Source organism: Antechinus flavipes, chromosome 3, assembly GCF_016432865.1.
Source record: "Antechinus flavipes isolate AdamAnt ecotype Samford, QLD, Australia chromosome 3, AdamAnt_v2, whole genome shotgun sequence".
NCBI classification, from domain to species: domain Eukaryota; kingdom Metazoa; phylum Chordata; class Mammalia; order Dasyuromorphia; family Dasyuridae; genus Antechinus; species Antechinus flavipes.
The window spans coordinates 519,089,634-519,111,434 of record NC_067400.1 but is presented as its reverse complement, the minus strand read 5'-3'; the positions used below and the strand labels follow the sequence as shown (position 1 = coordinate 519,111,434).

The following is a 21,801-nucleotide window of genomic DNA, read 5'->3' as shown; positions in this document are numbered from 1 at the left end:
ACATCTGGTTAGTATATGAAGCATTCCAACTTCCTGACTCCAAGCCCAGTGTTCTATGGCAAACTTTCTTTAAAATCTGAGGTTAGCCTTTGTCAGACTTGATAAAATCCATGGACCTCTTCTCAAAATAAAGTTTTTAAATGAATAAAATCAAATATACAGGATTATAAAGGAAACCAATTATATTAAAATATAATTTAAAATACTTAAGAAATCTCAGGTTAAGAACCCCTGCCTTAAATGGAAACCACCCTTGCAACAATTGGAAACTAATAGCATTCTTAGCACTTTGGCATCTTGAAAGCATTAAGGAATCATTTTCTAAGATGTCTCAGGGAAAGATGAGAAAAAAATAATGGGGAAAAAAGGTGACTGAGTGGATGCCTACTCTCTCATCTATGTGAGAATGACCTACATACGTATAGAGGATAGCTTCTGATCAAAACCTGAAAAAGGCAGGCACGGATTTGGTAAGTGGACTTTCCCCAGCACACACCATTATAGTCTCAGAATTGACTGAAGATGCAAATAATCTAAAACCCCACTGGATTTGCTGATGGCTGATTGCAGAAAAGCCTTTGACTTGCTTAACAAAATAATCTACAGGGTTCTTTTCCTTCTCCCACCAAAAGTCCCTCAGACATATGTTAAAGTCAGGTAGGGTCCCCAGCTGGATAAAATCATTACCATCGCTCTGCCCAATAGCCTATTATGAAAGGGAGACATAAAACAAGATGTTTGCCCACCAAGGAATCTGCCAGTATCCTAGAGGACATCCTGAACTGAGTCCAGAAGAAAAGACTCACTACAAATAGTGAGATTCCCCAGTGGCACCTCTTTACAGACTCTCTTAGAGGGAGGGAGGAATGGGGGGAAGAAGGGAGGCAGAGAAGGGAGGGAAGAAGGAAAGGAGAGAAGGGAGAGAGGGAGAGAAGGGAGGGGAAAAGGGAGTGAAGAAGAGAAGGAGGGAGAAAGGAAGGAAGAAGGGAGGGAGGGAGGGAGGAAGGAAGAGGAAGAAAGGAAGAAAGAAAAGGAGAGAGGAAGGGAAGAAGAAAGGGAGGGAGGGAGGAAGACCCAGAGGCAATGGAGAGATATATGGTGAGTACAGAAAGTAAAGTATTTCTAGAGATGACCTTACTATGCTAAACGATATTAATGAAATATCCAGGATTGGGAGGTGAGCTGGTCCCATGGGGTAAGATGGAGGTAGTCTGAGCACTGCATGAGTACCCAGAATGCTAAACAACTCAAAAGACAATCTCCAACATCTGTGGAAGATCTAGGGGAGCACATGAACACACAGGATAAGGGCACAGAGGTGTGGTGGGAGTTGTGCTGCTGGAGTCCATATTTATATCAATGAGATTGTAGATTTCACTAATTATCAATATTATTTACACAAGATTTCAAAGCTGAGTAGGATCTTAGAATATAGACCAATCGGTCATTTACTATGTCCCAGGTGCTGTGCTGAGTTCTGAGGATATCTATAAAAGCAAAAGATGATCCTTGTCCTAAAGAATCTCCCAGTCTAATAGTGGGGGAGAGGGGCACTCAGAGAAAACTATAGCGTGCCCAAGGCTGGGGAAGGACTTTATAACATAGGGTGTCAGAGCTGGAAGAGGTATTAGAATCACAGAATGTTAAGACTGAAGAGATGAGAACACAGAGTGTCAAGAGAGCTAAGAGAGAGATGGAAGGGAACCTTTTTGACCAAGAGCTTTTAACTTTTGTCATGGACCTCTTTGACAGTCGGCTGAAATCTACAGAGCCTTTCTTAAAAGGGAATGCTAAATTGCAGTTATTAGAGATCAGTAAAAATAAATTGTCTTTTTCTTTTTCCAAGTTCATTGACCTCCTAAAATGGGGTCCTGCTCTAAATCATGTGGCATAACATATTTGGTGGTTTTTAAAAAACTTATTTACCATTTTTCCCAGTTACAAGTAAAAACCATTTTTAACATTCATTTTTAAAAGTTTTAGCTCCAAATTCTCTCCGTTCCTCCTTTCTCACCCTGCCTATTGAAAAGACAACCAATTCAATAGAGGCTATACATGTGTAGTCATGCAAAACATTTCCTTATTAGTCATGTTGTTAAAGAAAACATAGACCTTCCTTCCAAAAAACCAAAACCCTCAAGAAAAATAAAGAAAAAAATGTAAAAAGTATGCTTCTATCTATATTCAGACACCATCAGTTCTTTCTCTGGGGATGAATAGCATTTTTCAGCATAAGTCTTTCAGAGTTGTATTGGATCACTGTATTGCTGAGAATAGCTATGTCATTTACAGCTAATCATCTTACAATATTGCTGTTATTTTGTACACATTGCATCTCATTTTGCATTAGCTTATGTCTTTCCAGGTTTTTCTGAAAGCATTCTGCTCATCATTTCTTATAGCACAATAGTATTCCAACATAATCACATACCACAATTTATTCGGTCATTCCCCAATTGATGGGTATCTCCTAAATTTCCAGTTCTTTACCATCAGAGAAGAGCTGCTATAAATATTTTTGGTACATATAGCTCTCCCCCCCTTTTTTTTTTGCCTTGTTTCGGATACAGACCCAGTAGTGGTATTATTAGGTAAAAGGGAATGCATGGTTTTTAGCTCTTTGGGAATAGTTCCAAATTGTTCTACAGAATTGTTGGATCAGTTCACAACTCCCCCAACAATGCATCAATGATGCAATTTTCCCACATCTCCGCCATCATTTGTCATTTTCCTTTTCTGTCCTATTAGTCAATCAAATGGGGATGAGCTAGTACCTCAGAATTGTCTTAATCTGAATTTTTCCTATCAATACTGAGTTAGAACCTTTTAAAATATGGCTAAAGATAGCTTATTAATTCCTCTGAAAACCATTCATATATTCTGATAATTTGTCAATTGGTGAACGGCTCTTATTCTTATAAATCCGACTTGGTTCTCTATATATTTGAGAAATGAGAGCTTTATGAGTGAAACTTGCTTCAAATTATTTTTCAGTTACCATTGCTAATGTCATCATATTTATTTTATTCTCTCTCTTCTTTTACCTTGTCCCTCTTCAAATATGTTTTGCTTCTGACCACCCCCTTTGATCTCCCTTCTTTGAGCTTCCCCACCTTTCCTTATTTCCTTTCCTCCCATGTTCCAGTAGGGTAAGAAAGTCTCTATACCCAATTGAGAGTGTTGAGCATGTTGAGTGAGAGAGTATTTTTCTCTTTTTGAGACAATTCCAATAAGAGTAAGATCCCATCATTAGTGTAATTTAATAAAACATAGCAAAAGAATTTTTTAATGAGTAAGACCCCATCATTCCCCACCACTTCCCCCATTTTCCCCTCCACTATGAAAATTTTTTTTCTTGCCTCTTTTATGTGAGATAATTTACCCCATTCCATCTCTCCATTTCCTTTTCTTTCAATGCATTCCTCTTTTTCACTCCTTAATATATTTTTTTAGATATCTAAGAGGGAGATGGGAGGGGACCTTTTTTGACCAAGAGCTCTTAACTTTTGTCATGGATCTCTTTGACAGTTGGCTTAAAACTACAGAGCCTTTCTTAGAAGGGAATGCTTCCATCATACTCAATTTATACCCGTGCCCTCTATCTGTACTCTTTCTAACTTCCCTATTAGTTTTTTCCCCCTATTTTGGGAAATTTGAATAGGGAATATTTTGAAAAATATTCCCTATTAACGGGAAAATTCTTATGAGTTACAAGTATCATCTTCCCTTTAGGAATGTAAACAGCTTAACCTTATTAAATCCCTTGAAATTTTCCTTTCCTGTTTAACTTTTTATGCTTTTCTTGGATCTTGTAATTGAATTATGATTTTCTAATTAGTTTTTATTTTTTCATTGGAAATGCTGGAAAGTCTGAAGAATTATTCTCAGTTTTGCTTGGTAGGTGATTCCTGGTTATAATCCTAGCTCCTTTGTCATTGAGAATATCATATTCCTATGCCCAAAAAATTATCAAATTGTGCATACCCTTTGATCCAGCAGTGTTTCTATTGGGCTTATATCCCAAAGAAATACTAAAGAAGGGAAAGGGACCTGTATGTGCCAAAATGTTTGTAGCAGCCCTATTTGTAGTGGCTAGAAACTGGAAAATGAATGGATGCCCATCAATTGGAGAATGGCTGGGTAAATTGTGGTATATGAATGTTATGGAATATTATTGTTCTGTAAGAAATGACCAGCAGGATGAATACAGAGAGGACTGGCGAGACTTACATGAACTGATGCTAAGTGAAATGAGCAGAACCAGGAGATCATTATACACTTCGACAACGATATTGTATGAGGACATATTTTGATGGAAGTGGATTTCTTTGACAAAGAGACCTAAGTTTCAATTGATAAATGACGGACATAAGCAGCTACACCCAAAGAACGAACACTGGGAAACAAATGTGATCTATCTGCATTTTCGTTTTTCTTCCCGGGTTATTTATACCTTCTGAATCCAATTCTCCCTATGCAACAAGAGAACTGTTCGGTTCTGCAAACATATATTGTATCTAGGATATACTGCAACATATCCAACATATAAAGGACTGCTTGCCATCTAGGGGAGGGGATGGAGGGAGGGAGGGGGAAAAAAATCGGAAAAGAAACGAGTGCAAGGAATAATGTTGTCATTATAAAGTAATCATTAAATAAAAAAAAAGAGAGAGAATATCATATTCCAAGTCCTCTAATACTTTAACATAGAAATTGTTAAACCTTGTGTTATCCTGATCGTGGTTCCATGATACTTGAATTGTTCTTACTGGTTGACTGCAATATTTTCTCCTTGATCTAGGTGGGAGCTTTGGAATTTGTCTACAATATTCCTGGAAGTTTCATTTTGGAACTTTTTTAGGAGGTAGTAGATTCTTTCAATTTCTATCTTACCTTTCAGTTCTAGATTCAGATCTAGAGGACCATATAGATCTAGATGATACCTAGTCTCTTTTTTTAGATCGTGGCTTTAAGGAAATTCAATAATTTTTAAATTCTCTCTCCTGGATCTATTTTTCAGATTAGCTGTTTTTTCCATGAAACATTTTATAGTTTTCTATTTTTTATTCTTTTGATTTTGTTTAATTGTCTTTATGTCTCACGAGTTATTAGCTTCTACTTATTCAAATCTAATTTTTAAGGAATTATTTTCTCCAATGAGCTTTTATACCTCTCCTCCCATTTTGGTCAATTTTACTTTTTAAGAATTTTTTTTCTTTCACTGACTTTTTCTATTTAGCCAATTCTGCTTTTCAAGGCATTCTTCTCATTGGGCAAATACAATTTGTATTTCTTTTACCATTTGGCCTATTCTGTTTTTTAAGGTGATATTTTCTTCAGTCTTTTTAATATACTTTAGCCAAACTATTTACTCATTTTTCATGATTTCTTGATTCATTCTCATTTCCCTTTCCAATATTTTCTCTATGTCTCTTACTTAATTTTCAATGGCCTGAGACCAATTCATATTTTTCTTGGAGGATTTTTTGAGCTTTCTTATCACCATAGTAATTTTCTATAGTCAGAATTATCTTTTCTGTAGTTTGCTCATTTTCCCAGTCTATTTCTTTACTTTTAACTCTTTATTACATAGGGCTCTACTTCCAGGGTGGAGAGAGCGCTGTCTGAAGTTTCAAGGGTTTTATAGGACTGTTTTCAAAGCTACTTCTAGGGACTGATAAATTTTCTCTTCTCTATTCTATGAACGACTACAAAGCTTTCTTCTTTGCCCTGGAACTGTGTAGAGGGTTCCTGTTCCACTGCACTCAAAAGCACTGATGTGTTATTGTTCCTCCCTATCCTGGGAATGAAATCTAGGACTGTGACCCAGATCCAGATGTGGGTAAAGCAACAGAGTCCTGCCCCAATGCTGGCAAAGAGACCCCAATAATCTCCTTTTGACCAATTCACCCCCTTACCATCTGGGGGCTGAGAGTTCTGGAAACAGAGCTGATGATTCAGTGGCTCCTAAGGTTTGTCCTTGGTTTGTTGGGGCTAGGTATAGCCTGTGCTTCTTTGTTTTTCACTCTTTCCCGGGTATAAAAGACCTTTCCTGATGACCTTTTACATTGTCTTTGGCTAAAAAATCATTTCACTTTGTCCAGGAATTGTTTTGTGACATTATTTAAAGGTGTTTGGAGGAGTTTGAGGGAGAGCTCAGATGAGTACCTGCCTTTTCTCTGCCATCTTGGCTCCACCCCCCAACCCTTTTCTTTTACAAAATAAGAAAACTGAGGTCCAGAGAAAACTGTCTCCCTTCCCCTGCTCCCTATATCCATTCTCTGACTACTGTTTCCAAGGGCTAGCATTGGAGCCTTCCTTTCCTATTCAGACCACCACCATCATCAGTAAATAGTACCACCTATCCTCTTCCTTCAAACTCCTAAGGTGGATGTGAGGAGGCAGTTGGACCAAAAAAAAAAAAAAAAAAAAAACTGATGAGAGATAACCAACTTGTTGGAACACTTTCCCATTTTACCAATTGGGAGCATGAGAAGTTCACAGAGATGAAATAACTTGTCCAACATTACACAGTGAGTCAAATTCAGGACTGGGGTTAGGGGAAAACTAGTCTTATCCCTATTGCTCTAGGCAATAGTCAAGGCTGCAGGTCTCTGCTCTTCCCTCTAGCAAAGCTGACTCCAATCACATTCCCAGAGGTAAGTCACATTGGAGACTGCTCTGGCTTTGTCACACACTCATTTATCATGGGAACCTTGAGCCTCTGGATTCCTCTCACTGGTTCTCATTTTCTTTATCTAAAAGACAGAGATGATCATTGTTGTACTGCCTCTTTCACAGGACAAGGTCAGGTTGGATGGATTTTGTTAGTAATCCAGGAGCTGCAAAGTCCTGACCAGAAGACTTACAAGGTTCCTTGAGCTCTGACATATTAGGATTCTCATCATCAATATATAGTCAGTATCACCTGAAAGGGAATATGGCTAAGATGTCTGGTAAGAACTGTTCTGAGGGTGAGAGGAAGGGGCCCAGATCACTATCTCCCTTTCTTATTTTCTCTCTTTCTCTACTGATCCTCCCTCCTTTTATCACACACTCTCTCTTTCCCCCTCTTCTTTTTCTTTCTTTCTCTTTCCTATTTCTTCCTCACTCCCCTCTGCTCTTCTTCCTTCTCCTCCTCCCTTTTCCATTTTCTCTCCTTTCATCTCTTTCCTCCTTTTTTTCTCTATTTTGCTCCTTTCTTCTTCTCCTCTCTTCTTTCTCCCTCTTTTCATCTTCTTTTCTTCTTTCCTCATCTTTATCCTCTCTCTTCCTTCTTGCTTCTTTCTCCTACTGTTTCTTTCTCTTCCTCCCTTTTTCTTCTTCCCCCTCCTTTCTCCCTCTTCCCATTTTTCCTTTTTTCCTCATCTCATTATCTCCTTTCTTTCTCTTTCCCACCTCTTTTCCTCCTTGCTTCTTTCTTCAGTCCTCTCTTCCTTCTCCATCTTCCTCTTTTCTATTCTTTGTCTCTTTCCCCCTCCCCATTTCTATCTCTTTTTCTCCTTCCCCCTTGTCCTCTTCTCTTCCTAGTATTTATTTTTTCACTTAATCTATATATACTCATATATGTATATTTGGTTACAATGTTTGAATGTTAACTCCGTAAGAGCAGATATGATTTCATTCTTTTTGTACCCTCAGTATCTAGCATAGTACCTGGTATGTAAATTACTTAACAAAAGCCTACAGATTGACTTCTCTGCTCTTCATTCATCCTTCTCTTTCCTTTTTGTCTCCTTTCCTTCCTTTTCCATTATTCTTTGGTTTTCTAGATCTCTTGCCTTTCTTTCTGTTTCTCTCCCTATGGAAGTCTGGACATGCTTCCTAATGATATTTTAAGAGAGGAACTGGGGGATAAAAGAAGGAGGGATAGAGGAGGAAGAGGAAACAATGACAAAAAGGAAGAAAGACACATACAAAAAGAGGAAGAGAGAATGATGTCAGCTGGTGGCAAAGAAGGAGGAGGAAGCTAATTTTCTGCTGCTGGAGTGACCTGAGGTGAGCTGGGCAGTCTTCAGAGGGTCACACATACAATAAGAACATCTGGTCTTGCAGAAGTAAGAATACAGAGTGGTAAAGCTGGATGGTATTTAGCACATAGATGTTGGAGATCAAAACAATATTGGAACATATAATTTTTTTAAAAATTGTCTTCAGAACATTGAATACTGAGAGGAAAATAACCTCAGAGTAGAGAAAATTCAGACCGAGAGAGAGAGAGAGAGAGAGAAAGGGGGCTTTCCTAGGGTCACACAGTGAGTGAATGGCAAAGCCAGTTCTAGAAACCAGAGCTCCTTTTCCCTGATTTTCCCATGGCAGGTATTCCTTTTGTCTCCCACCACCCTCTACTTCCTACACAGACTATCCCAAAGAGGAGACAATATGAAGCAACCAACCAATAACTTAGCCACTGATTGTGTCACTCACAAGATCCGTCCAGCACACAGCCAATCTCCGGGCTTGGGGATTCACTGAGCAAAGTGCTTTGTCAATATGAGATGCTATGATTGTCACTTAAATGCTTCCTCCTGGGCACAGAGAGGCTTGCTGTCCTGGGTTCTGTTCTTCCTTCTCTTCTAGCCCTGCCCAATATCAAAAAGTCTTACTTCCTCTTCCTTACCCACAGCCCCAGGCTCAAAGCTGGGGGAAGTGGGAGTGATTTCTGCAGAGGAAACCGCTTTTCCTTTATCTGTGTTTAAGAATGAAAATATCTAGGACAGGAGCTTCCAAGACCCTTCCCCACCCTCCCATCCCCCCCAAAAACCTCAAGAGGCCCCTCCTAACTTCTCCTTTCCCTGACACATCTGTCTAGGGAGACCTGCCTCTCTGAGAACACAGACCAACCCACTTTAATACTAGAATGTCAGAAATGAGATGGCTCTCCAAACAGAGTGTTAGAAGGAGAAAAGGCCCAAGAATAGCAATTCTGAGAGCTGATTCTTTACAAAAGACAATGTAAGAACACAGAAAGTTAGAAAACCTACAAAATGTAGATTTTCTGTTCTATAATGAAATGGAAATGTACTTATTATTGGCATTTGTTAAGTTCAGGATAAAAAAAATTAAATAAAAAGAGAAAAGAAAATTTAAGAGAGAATGTAAGAACATAGAACATTAAAGCTAGAAGAGATTGCTTTGTCCAATTCCCTCATTTTACAAAAGAGGAAACTGAGTCCTGGAGAATGGAAGTGATTCATTGCAAGAGATACTATACTCAAAGGGCTACAAAACTGTATATGCTGTGTGACTCAGCAATACCACTATCAGGTCTGTATACCAATGAGATCAGAAAGGCAGCGAGAGGGAAAAATACATATTTGTACTAAAATGTTTAGAGTAGCTCTTTTTATAGTAGCAAAGAATTGAAAATTGAGGGGATGCACATCAATTGGGACATGCTGGGGGGTTGTGATGGAATACTATTGTGATATGAGAAATAATGAGCAAGATAATTTTGGAAAAACCTGAAAAGACTTATACAAATTAATGCAAAATGAGGCGAACAGAATCAGGAGAATGCTGTACACAGTAACAGCGATATTGGATGAAAATCAGTTGTGAATGACTTAGCTATTCTGATCAATACAATGATCCAAGACAATTTTGAGGGACTTATGATGAAAAATGCCATCCATTTCCAGAGAAAGGATTGATGAAGTCTAAATGCAAATTGAAATATACTATTTTTTACTTAATTTATTTTTTTATGCTTTCCCCGCTTTGGTCTGTGTTTTATTTCACAGCATGACTAATATGGAAATATGTTTTGCATGATTACACATGTATAACCTATATCAAATTGCCTATCATTTCAGGGATTGGGGACAGTAAGAAAGAAGAGAAGTTGGAACTCAAAATTTTCAAAAATAAATGTTAAAAGTCATTTTTACATGTAATTGGGGGAAAAATAAATTATTATTTAAAAGAAAAAGAAAGAAAAATGCATACTAAAATCAGATAAACCAGAGAAAGACTTCTGCTTTATAGAAAGATTCCCTGCAGGGCTCTGCAAAATAATAAAATCTCTGAGGGCCATTAAAAAAATATTCCATTTATAAGAATTTGATTTCAAATGGTCTGTTCGCTCTTCTCTGGGAAACATGCCAGGCTAACTACTGTCTCTTAGCTTCTGTTCAGATCCCTTCTTCCTAAACTCAACTGTGACCCCCTAGGAGGGAATGGGTAATCTCTATACATCCCTCCTCTAGAGACCCTCTCCTCAAGTAAGCCGCTGCTGACTATCTCAGCCCTCAAGAGCCTCTTCCTCCTTCCTGACTTTGTGTACATGCCACTTATTTAGCAATTACTCACACGCTGGCTTGTGGGTAGAGTTTCCTGTGTGTATCTAGGTTATTCCTTTCCCATGATAAGATTACAGAAAGAACACAGCACTGAAAATCATGGAATTCAAATTCTAGCTCTTAAACCCCCCTGGCTAAAGGATACTCTGGGCAAATCACTTAATTTGTTTGAGCCTCAATTTCCTGAGCTGTAAAGTAGGGATAATAAATACCCACTTCACAGAGGTGTTAGTTCAATTAAGAACCTGTATGTGAAATTTTTTGTAAAGAACAAATCACAATACAATAGATCTTATGCTCTTTGTGGGAGAATGATCTTGTCTTGTTCATTGCTATCTTCCCTAAGCCAGCTCAGCTAGATGGCACAGTGGATAGAGGGCCAGACCTAGAGTCAAGATGACTCATCTTCCTGAGTTCAGATTTGACACTGGATACAGCCTGGCTGTATGACTCTGGGCATGTCACTTAATCCTGAGTGCCTCAGTTTCCTCAGCTGTAAAATGAGCCAGAGAGGGAATGGCAAACCATCCTACGATCTCTGCCAAGAAAATCCCAAATAGAGTCATGAAGAGTCTTAAGACCACAGAAACCCCACCACCCCTCAAGCATTCAATTAGGGTGTCTATTGATTTAAATACAATAGGGATAGGGACTAGACTTATGGTACTATTAGTTTAGGAATTCCTGAAGCAGTCTGGGCTACTCTTCATAATCATAAAGTGGTAAGGGGAGGAGGGAGAAGTGAGCGACCACATAACTTGCAAGAGTTACAGACATCAGAAGTAAGACAAATCCAGATCTCCCTAGTTTTGAAACAGAATCAAATACATTACACTGATTTAAACACAACAGTTTAAGGAACAAACATAATATCTTATATTAGGCCCAAATTCTAGAACTTCAGAGCTAGAAACAGATGTCATAAGGTAGAATCCAATTCAATGGATTGTTACCTGAGCACAAACTTCTATCACATCCCTGACAAAAATGCAAACAGCCTTTCTCTGAATACCTGCAACTATGGGGACCTTACTACATTACAAGGCAGCTCATTCCACCCATAGACAGTGCTAAGTGATAGGATCAGGTGATAATCTTAAACAACAGCAGAAGTTGCTTGATATAGGCAGAGGAGCCAGGCCCAAAGGTCACTAAGCAAGGTAGTGTGATAAAGGCTTAGTAACCAGCCTGTCTCAGAAGAATCTTCATTTAGAGACAGCACAGCTGGGTCTGAATCCTGGCTTTGTTATTTAGTTCTTGCATGACCTCGAACAAATAAATGAGAGAGAACTAGAGTCAGAGAGATCTGAGTTCACATCCTGCGTCAGACACTTAATAACTGCATAACACTGAGCAAATCATTTAACATCTTCTGGGCTGAAGTTTCCTCATCCATAAAATGAGCTGATTGGATTGGAAGATCTTTAAGGTTCCTTCCAGTTTCAATTCTATTATCCTCTGAGGTATTTAACCTCTTTGGTCCTCAAGTTTTATCTTTATTGAGTGAGTGAGTGAATGAGTGTGTGTGAGGAAGAGAGAGGAGGAAGGGAAGGATGTGGGGTGTGTGAGTGTGTGTATGTGAGTGTAAGGGAGAAAAGGAGGAAGAGTGAAAGAGGAGGAAGGGAAGGGTGGGGGAGAGAGAAAAAGAAAGAGAAAAATGAGAGAGAGAGAGAGAGAGAGAGAGAGAGAAGAGAGAGAGAGAGAGAGAGAGAGAGAGAGAATATATGTAGTTGGGACAGGACAAAGGGACCAACAAATGAATAGGCCTTAGTTTCCTCTTCTGAAAAATGGGGATCCTAATCCCTGTTCTGTCATCCCTCACTCATGGAGTGTTTTGAGAATTGAGGGAGGTCATAGATTTGCATGTGCTTGTAAACTAACTATTCTAGAAAAGTAAGATTGGGACTGAGCAACATATGAAGCCATAAAGATTATTCCTAATCTTATGTTCAAATCATCTAATCCAGGAGCTTCCTTTCACAGATGAGGAAACTGAGCGGGGTAGGGTTATGTGCCCATATGCATATCTGGGTTCCCAATTCAGCATTCACCAGGCCAAGAAGGGATATTTAAAAGAGGTTTCAGTAAATCTGAAAAGGAATCCAAAAGGATTTTTGAAAGTAAGTAAAAGGACTATATGCCTTTGCCTATAATATTCCTATGCCTAGAAAACTCTCCCCCTCATCTGCCTGCTGAATTTCTGCCAATCTTTAAAATTGTAATATTGCTTCCTCCAAGAAGACTCCCTAGCTTCAGCCTCATAAAAGACATCTCCCCACAGATTTCACTAAGTATTTTGCTTATATTTCATTAATTCTATTATATAATATTGGGGGGCTATTACTGCCTCTGTCTTGAGTTCCAGGAAGATGGAGATCTCCAAATTTTGTATTTGCCAACCAACAGGGCAGTGGACTATACAAAGCAGGTGTCTGATAAATGTCTTAGCAAAAGGATGCCCCACTTCATAGGGGTACTGGTGACTTGAAACTGGAAAGGAACACTTAAGAAGCAGGATCTAATCCAATTCTCTCACTTCACAGAGCAAAGATCTGAGGCCCAGAGAGATTACTTTCCCAAAGATATGAAGCCTGTAAAGGACACCCATAATCTGAATCCAGAGCTGACATTAAACCTAAAGTATGCACTTTCCAGTCCCCTTGGGCCTCAGCTGCCCAATTGCCTTTGAAGCCTGCTTCAGATCCCATCTCTGTCTGCCCAGGTAAAGCTGGAGACAATTCTTCAATCTTTAGGGTTTTTTTTTAAAGAAGAGGAGGAAAAAAAGTTGTTTTTCAAGCTGCAAAGTCCTTAGACAAATAAAGGAGGAGAATTGTGTTCCCTGGGAAAAGAAACCAGATAGGCTGGGGCAGATAAAGCACTAGGATGGGGCGAAGGAGTCCTGGGGTCTGGCCCAAGGGAAGGGAGACTGAGGAGCCATTGTCTGGGCTGGGCGCCTAGGAGCAGCTCAGGTGACTGGCTTCTCTCTTCAGGGGAAGGTCAAGCTGCGGGCAAGTTACGTGGTGCCAGCTCCCTGGGCTCCCAGCCATACCAGGGAGGGTCTGAGGAAGAGGTGCCAGGCTGTGGTCATCACCTCTCCACCTCTGCTCAGCCTCTCTCATGGGAGCCACATGGGTCAGCCAAGGGCCTAAAAGGAAGGGGGCAGGGAGTGGGGGAAGAAGAATCCTGAGAACTCAAAGCCTAAACTAAAGGAAATGCTATCTGGCTATGTTCTCTCCACTTTCTTCTTGCTATGGGTCAGGATAGAAATCTTCCTCACATAATTGTGGAATTATAAAATTGCAGACCTGAAAGAGGGCTAAGAACATAAAATAACAGAGCTGAAAGGAGCCTTAGAACACAGAATGTTAGAACTGGAAGAGCCTTAGAACATAGAATGTTAGAGCTAGAAGGGCTTAGAACACAGAATGGCAGAGCTGGGAGATGTCTTAGAGAACACAGAATGTTTGAGCTAGAAGAACCAATGATTTGTCTAAATCTCTCATTTTACCAATGTGGGATGGGAGGAGGGATAATATTCAGAGGCAGAGGCAGAACTAGCACCTTGAGTCAAGGTCTCCTGACCCTGAGGGCAGAAATCTTTCCACTTCAGTTTGATCATTCTCAGATACTCTGATTTTATGAAACTAAACAGCCTCCAGGCAGCAGCTGCTTCTCTAAACCCCAGAGGGCTCTTAATCCAAGGAATTTCTCACAGAATCTGTTTCTGCTGGGACTATCTTTAGTCTGACCTGGCCCTCACTACTTTGCATGGATGGGAAACAAGGTAATCAACAGCTAGAGGTGAATCTGGAAAGTACCCAGGCTAGCAAACAAAAGAGAAGTACTCCAAGGGAGTCTGGGCAGAGCTGAACCAAATTCATTCCCTTGTCCCCCCAGGCCATGGAGGTTACCCATGCTCATAGTATGGAAAAGAAGGCCCAACATACATCTCATGCTCTGGGAAACCATTCTTGTATTCTCAACTTTTAAAAAAAGTTTGATAATAATTTTTTATTTTCAAAATATATTCAAAGATAGTTTTCAGCATTCACCCTTGCAAAACCTTGTGTTCCAAATTTTTCTCCCTTCCTTCCCTCCACCCCTTCTCCTAGACAGCAAGCAATCCAATATAAATTAAACATGTGCAATTCTTCTAAACTTATTTCCACATTTATAATGCTGCTATTGTATTCTCTATTGGCCACTGTGTGACTATAAGGAAGTAGCCAGCTCTGGAATATCATTCACAAAAATTTTGCCTGTTTCCCTTCTGGAATTTCATCATGGATACCCTCCAGAAGTATGCAGACAATTCTCATAAAGAATTAATAAAAGTAGCAACATGGGATCATGGTTTCTACTATTTTCTCTACCACCTTTTCTGAGTAGTAATAATTTCTGTGATTTTCTCCCCTTTTTTACTTTCTCTTTTTCTCAGAAACATACTGAAAAATGATTTCATAGGCCCTTACAGTTGTCATCCTTTGTATATGCTACTTTGTCAATATCCTCAACCTTTTTTAAAATTCCTTTTTTATAGTATTTTATTTTTCTCAATAACATGTAAATAGTTTTTTTCAACATTCACTTTTATAAGATTTTGGATTCCATATCTTTTTTCCCTCCTCCACCCCCAAAACATGCAATCTAATATAGGTTATACATGGCCAATCATATTAAACACATTTCCACATTAGTCATATTGTGAAAGAAGAATCAGAACAAAGGGGAAAAACCATGAGAAAGAAAAAAAAAAACCAAAAAATAAAGATACTATACTTCAATCTGTATTCTGAATCTATAATTCTTTCTTTGGATGCAATGCCCTAAATCTGATTTTACTATCTTGTACACAAAGAAAAGCAAGTGGTATGTATACAATAAAGATCTTTATCTTCATAAAAAAAAAAAACACCTTTTTTCCCCTGTTTTATTACTCATATGTAAGTGTCTATTTGTTTGGTGCTCAGTTCAGAATAAAGATTTTAAAATATTTATATTTTGCCCTGTTAGACTACATGGGAGAGCTGTTGGAATACACGGGAGCTACCTGACAATGGCTGCTGAAATTCCAACCCAGAATGGATCTCCTTTTGTGAGAGGAGGATACAAGGAGACTGAGAAGCAGTTGCTGTTCTCTGACTGAGAGGCTGTTTGTTGTCTGACCTCTTTCCTCTTCCCTCTACCACCAATTTATCTCATTCCCAGTCCGCAACACCTGTGTCAGCAAAGGCTGCCTTGCAACTCCTTCAGATGTTATGATCCACAGCTGTGGAGACTTTCGGAGAATTGATCTGTCCCTTAACAATAATGTTATCTCCTGAACCTTCACTATACTACTCCTTCAAATCCTCATCTTGATGGGCAGGCAGTAAACATTTATCAAGTGCCTACTATTTGCCAAGTAAATGCTAGAAATACAAAAAGAAAAAAAAGAGGCAAAAGACAGTCCCTGACCTCAGAGAGCTCACAATGTAATGTGGGACCAATAAGCAAACAAATATGTAGAAACAAGCCATACGCAGGATAAATGGGAAACAATTAAGAGAGGGAAGGCACTAGAATTGAGAAGGGTTGAGAAAGGCTTCTTTCAGAAGATGAGATTTCAGTTACAGCTTTTCCTAAACAACTAAGCAGTGTGAGCTCTAGCAGATCCCACCCCCATTAAAGAGACTTAGAGACTTAGCCAGAGGTGTCCAATTCAACCTCATGACACCCACAACACTAAATGTAACTGAGAAATGTTTAATAACAACAACAAAAATACAATACATTCGAGGTAATGTTAATATGTGGTTTTCTAAGTCAACATGTGGATCATTATGTACCCATCAATGGCCCTATTTCTATTTGAGTTGGAAACCACTGGGCTAAACAACAGATATCAGTCTGTGTTTCCAGGCTGGTGTATCTCACAGAAGCTCATTACTACAGGGCTAGTACTTTCCGACCACAGAAATTCAAGAAGCTGGCTAAAAAGGTATGAAGGTAAGAGTCTAGTCTGCTTTGATTTGGTTTGGTTTGAAGGAGGGAAAATTACAAGAAAACTTTTGCAACTAAGTGTTCCAGAAATAAGAACACTTATTGTGATAACTGTCCTGGGGATGCCAAAGTACTCATGAGAAAACATGTTGGTTCCCTTCCTCCAACCAAGAAGTGATGGATTTAGAGAGCAGAATAACATCTAGACATTTTTTGGATATGGCTACTGAGGGAATTTATTTTGTTTGATGATGCATGTCTGTAATGGAGATTTTGTTTATCTTTTTTACTCAATGGGGTGATGAAGAAGCTGACTGATAAAAAGAAAAGGGGAGGGTTGACTGAAAAAATTATTTTAAAAAAGAGAAATGAAGGCAATGTAATAAAAAATTAAGAATAAATTTTTCAAATAAAAAATTAGTTGTTAGTAGGACAAATATCCATAATGACAAACCCTAATTCTTGTCAATTTTTTCCAAGTAAGAACATTCCATTCCCTTAGCTCCAGTCTCCACCATTCTAGCCTGCTGCCATCTTCCTAGACTTGGATCCCATTATTTAACTATATAGCCAATTCTCCTAGTTCTGAGTGTTCTTAAAATATACCAAGCATGTCATCCATACTTTAATTCATGTTACCACTAAAAATGTTGGTTTGCACCAACTCCAAGAGCACCTCCCTGAAGATCTCCTTCAGAATGACATAAAGCCACTGAAGACCCCTCTTTCTAACTGCTCTTTTCACTGGTCTTGAACTCAAGTAAAAGAACCATCATCTTGCCCATATCTATCCTCTTTATCCTAAGGACAAGAAGGATTGCACAAATCATCTTGGAGGAACAAGCATTTAAGCTAAGTTTCAAAGGATGGGCAGAAATTGAGCAAGTAAAGGAGAGAGATGAAAGTATTCCTGACAAGGAACAATATGAGCAATCCTTCTTTTCTTTAATGCATTTTCTCCTTGGATCTCTTGGAGCATTGTGTTTGTCTCTTTCCGATGTACTTAGCAAGGAATATTATATCTTCTAGGGTTTGTGTGTGTGTGTGTGTGTGTGTGTGTGTTTGTGTTTATATTTTATCCCCCATCAGATGATGAACTCTACAAGGGCAGGGATTATGTTTTATCTAAACTATGCCTCCTTCAGAGCCTAGTCAGGCTCAGTGAATAGTAGGTACTTAGAAAAGCCATTGAATGAATTGAATTATGTCTTCAAAATGCATGCCCCTTCCCCTCTAAGGCTAAACTGTTTCTTCCCCATACCTCTCCCTCACCCGCCACCTCCAAATCCCTGGACATTTGGCCAAGTGTTGGTCAAACTCACTGGAGTGGTATCATCATGTGACCGCTGGTACCGCTTCCATCGGCAGCCATAGATCCCGGTGAGGCATGATAGGCAGAGCTGGGGTTCGTAGTATTGTAAGGGCTGATGTCTCACCATCCTCTTGCCCGCAGGCCCAGGAACTTGTCCTCAGAGGCCCATCCAGCCTCAGTGCACCCTGCAGAGATATCAGACATGAGGAAGAAAAGGCATCAGCTGGGGTTGATGGAAAGGGGGGGAAAGCTCTAGCAACCCTGAAACTGTTTGGTAGAGTAGAAATCTCTGCTTTGGAGTCAAGGATCTGGAGCATCTATATGAACCTTGGTTTCCAGAGTATAAGGAGGAGATAATAGGATATACATCAGTTTGTCTCAAAGAGTTTTGGTGAGGAAGGTTCCTTTGTAAAGTTCCAATTGTTCTTTGGATAACGGATTTCTAAATTATATCTCCATTTATTTATGAGCAGACTTGGAGAATAGCAACCTCTCTTGAAATTCTTCAAGAAGATCAGGATCTTTCCAATAGATCCCTTCTCTCTCCCCTTAAGCCATCACCATGATAGTGGTCCTCATCACCTCTCACCTGATGAATGACAGCAGTCTCCTCATTGGTCTTCCTGCTCTAAGCCTCTCCTTCCAGCCTAGCCACTCCTGTGAAAATCACTCTTCCTAAAGTATGACTCTGAAGTTTTTCTACTCAATACACTCCAGTGGCTCCCTATTATCTCTAAGATCAAATATAGACTCCTCTGACATTTTGGAGCTCTTTATACTCTGGTCCTATCCTATCTTTCCAGTTTTACTATACATTAGTGTCTCTTATAAACACTACAGTATAGGGAAACTGGGCTTCTTATTGTTCCTTCCAGTTCTTTTTCCATCTCCAAATCTTAACATGCCTGATTGTGGATCCTTCTCACACCCTTCCACATAAAGTTCTTAATTCTAGTTGCTAGTGTATGTCAGCTCATAGAGGCAGTTAGCTCATTTATAAAAAGAGAGGACTGATCCCTGCTTTGCCATGAGAAAAGGACCAGAGACAGAGCTTAGAGGGTTCACAAAGAGAAGAGATTTTCTCTGGCTAAGTCCCAATATAATGAATTCCTGGGGGATACTTCAGCCTTTCAATACTTCTAACAGTCTCCTGTACATCTCTTTTAGTTGCTATAGCCAAAAACAAAAGAGACCAACCCTTTGCTAATGTACCCCTAGGACTCAGATGGAAGACATCACCCTACTATTCACTTGGCCAGGCTGTCAAATTTCACTGGTAGAGCCCAGAAAATAATTTTGCTCCCATTGAGCTGAAATGTTCTTTTTGGGAATCAGGAAAACTTTCAAGTTTGAATCCAGCCTCAAACACTTACTAACTATACAATCCTGGGTAAGTCACTTAATCTCTGTATCTTTAAATGGGACCAATAGGGGCTACTAGATGAAGCTATGAATAGACTACTGGTAACATGACTATTCATGATCACATAGTAATTGTCTGAGGGGAGACCTGAATCTGGGGCTTCCCAATTCTAGGACCATTTGCCTATCTATCACACCATGAAAACTCCCAAGAAAGAAGTCCTTTTCTGATCTCAGTTACATTAAGTGTCTTTTGAGTCCCTTTGCAACTCTGCTATTCCATGATTCTATCTATGCCAGACACTGGAATCCTCCAGCTGTGAACTGAAAAACAACTGAGGAACTGGGAAGCATGACCAGGCCTCTGCGTGCATTCCTAGTCTCCAGACTGCAGGAGCCTAAGTGATACTTATGACTTGCTTAGTTTTCAAACTGTTGCTTACAACACACTTAATTGGCAGGCCGAGTGCCAGGGCTTGTTGCAGAGAAACGACCCAAACAAGAGACAAGGCTCCTGTTTTATTCTTTACACGATGGGAATATTTATCTGTGTTCATGGAGAGCACAGAGAATGGAAATCTAAAATCTATGAGAGGGAAGCCTGGAGAGTCCTATCCTGCTCCACAGCCATCTGCCAGGGTCGTTGAAGAAGGGATTCATTCAGCAGTCAGAGGACTGGATGGGATAATCTTTGTGTACCCTTTTAGAATGTTCTAGCTCCCAAACCCAAGACAGGAGAAATGATGTAATGAGGTAATCCAGACTGGAACCTTGGCCATCAGCCAATGTGCTAGAGCTGTAGGGATAGACCCCAGAGGACATCAAGCCTGCTCTTCTCAGGAAAATAATCCTCTCTTTAGCATCCAGGGAGCCCCACTTCTAGTGATCCCCATCAGATGCTCCAACCTCAATCCTCTGGCATCCTATGAGACCATACTCTCAAATATGCTCATATTGCTTATACCTTAGAAACCTAAAATAAAGAGATTGAAGAATGCCTAGAAGGAACTAAATCACTCATACTAAGCCTTGGCATTTTAGCTTTAGATTTATGGGCCTTACCTGGGCCATTTTATTTGAATGTCACGACCACCTTAGAAGACAGATGCTAGGATTTTCTATTTTGCAGACTGAGAACTTAAATGACCCTGCCCAGAGTAACACAGCAAGTCAGTATATGAGGTAGGATTTGAATTCAGGTCTTCCTGACTCAAAGTCCTTTAATAATCATTAAAAATCAGCATTTAAATAGCCTTTTAAAGTTTACAAAACACTTTATATATGTTATCTCATTTGATTCTCTCAAGCTTATACAGATGATAATTTTACAAATGAGGAAACTGAGGCAGAGAGGAGTTGAATATCAATAATAATAGCAGCTAGATGGCTCCGTGGATAGGTTGCTGGGTCTAGAGTCAGGAAATCTGAATTCAGAGTTCAAATCTGGCCCTAGATACTTACTAGTTGGGTGACCTTGGATGGTCACTTTACCCTGTTGCCTTGGCAATTCATCTTAGCATTTTTGTCAAGAAAACCCATGGACAGTATTGGTGAGTTACGGGATATGGGGTCAAAGAGCTGGATATAACTAAACAACATTGATGTAGTACTCACTATGTACCAGACAGTGTGCTAAGCACTTTATAATTATTGTCATTTGAGCCTCACAACAACCCTGAGAAATAGAGGCTATTATTATCATTGCCAATTTTACAAAAGGTAAAACTGAAGCAAACGGGGTAAGTGACTTGTCCAGTATCAAATAACCTAGTAAATGTCTAAGAAAGGATTTGAACTCAGGTTTTCCCAACAGCTGACTCTAAAGTCAGCATTATCTGCTCTCCCACCTGGTTGCCTCATCTAGTTAAGTTCTCTGATATTATGAATGAGGAAATGTCTGGATAAGGAAAGGATAAGGAAATACTATCCAATGACATCCCTTCCCTTAAGGTTCAGTCTGGTACAGCCTTTTCCATGAAATATTCCCTGCCCTTTTCTCCCAATCCCATATCCTATGCCTCCAGCTAGTGATGATTTCTCCCTCCTTTGATTTCATAATACTTTATGTTCCAAACAAATACAGAGCAAATCCTTTAGTACTGCAGTTCTTGGTCCATGTCTAATCCTCAGTAATAGATTATAAGCTTAGTGAGGACAGGGATCTACTATCAGTCATTTGTGTAACCCTCCAGAAGACTTCAAGAAAACCTCATGGTATTACTGAAATATGGGTTTTTGATCAAATGAGATGGAAAGGAACCAGTGGAGAGAGACGACTGATGTTTTTAATCATACCTATGTTTGGTACATTCTGTACCTGCAGTTAAACTCAGGTAAGTCTAGGAGGTGAGACACTGAGTAGACTACAGGGTTTAGAGTCAAGGAGACCCAAATTCAAATTCTAACCAGTTTCTTCCTCTTTAAAATAACCTATTTTATAGGATCTTCCTAATTCTTTATTATCATTATTATAGCTTTTTATATACAAAACATATGCATGGATAATTTTTCAACAATGACCCTTACAAAAACTTCTGTTTCAACTTTTCCCCTCCTTCCCTCCACCCCCTCCCCTAATTCTTAATCTATGATCCTTAGACTTCTAAACTGTGTGTGTTTCCTGCACACGCATGCACATACACACATACACACACAGAGACACACACACATAGTGTGTTCTCTGAATGTCAGAGCTGGAAATTAAAAGGGATCTCAAAATTCATCTCCAAACATTTATTGAGCACCTATAAAGTAAGAGGAACTCCGATACCTCTGCTGGATACAGAAACAAAAATGAAACAGTTCCTAGTCCTCCTGGAACTGATACTGTCTCACAGATCACAA

At 39.4% G+C, this 21,801-nt stretch overlaps 1 protein-coding gene across 3 annotated transcripts in view; it reads right to left on the bottom strand.

Annotated features, from left to right (window-relative positions):
- The window catches only part of GDPD5 (glycerophosphodiester phosphodiesterase domain containing 5), a 175,752-nt gene that overhangs the window by 85,354 nt on the left and 68,597 nt on the right, over nt 1–21,801 (bottom strand). For all 3 annotated transcript variants that reach the window (XM_051987088.1, XM_051987090.1, XM_051987089.1), the window contains exon 3: nt 17,606–17,780. In XM_051987088.1, coding sequence (XP_051843048.1) covers nt 17,606–17,722 — 117 coding nt within the window. In that variant the 5' untranslated portion in view covers nt 17,723–17,780. The remainder of the gene's footprint in view (nt 1–17,605; nt 17,781–21,801) is intronic.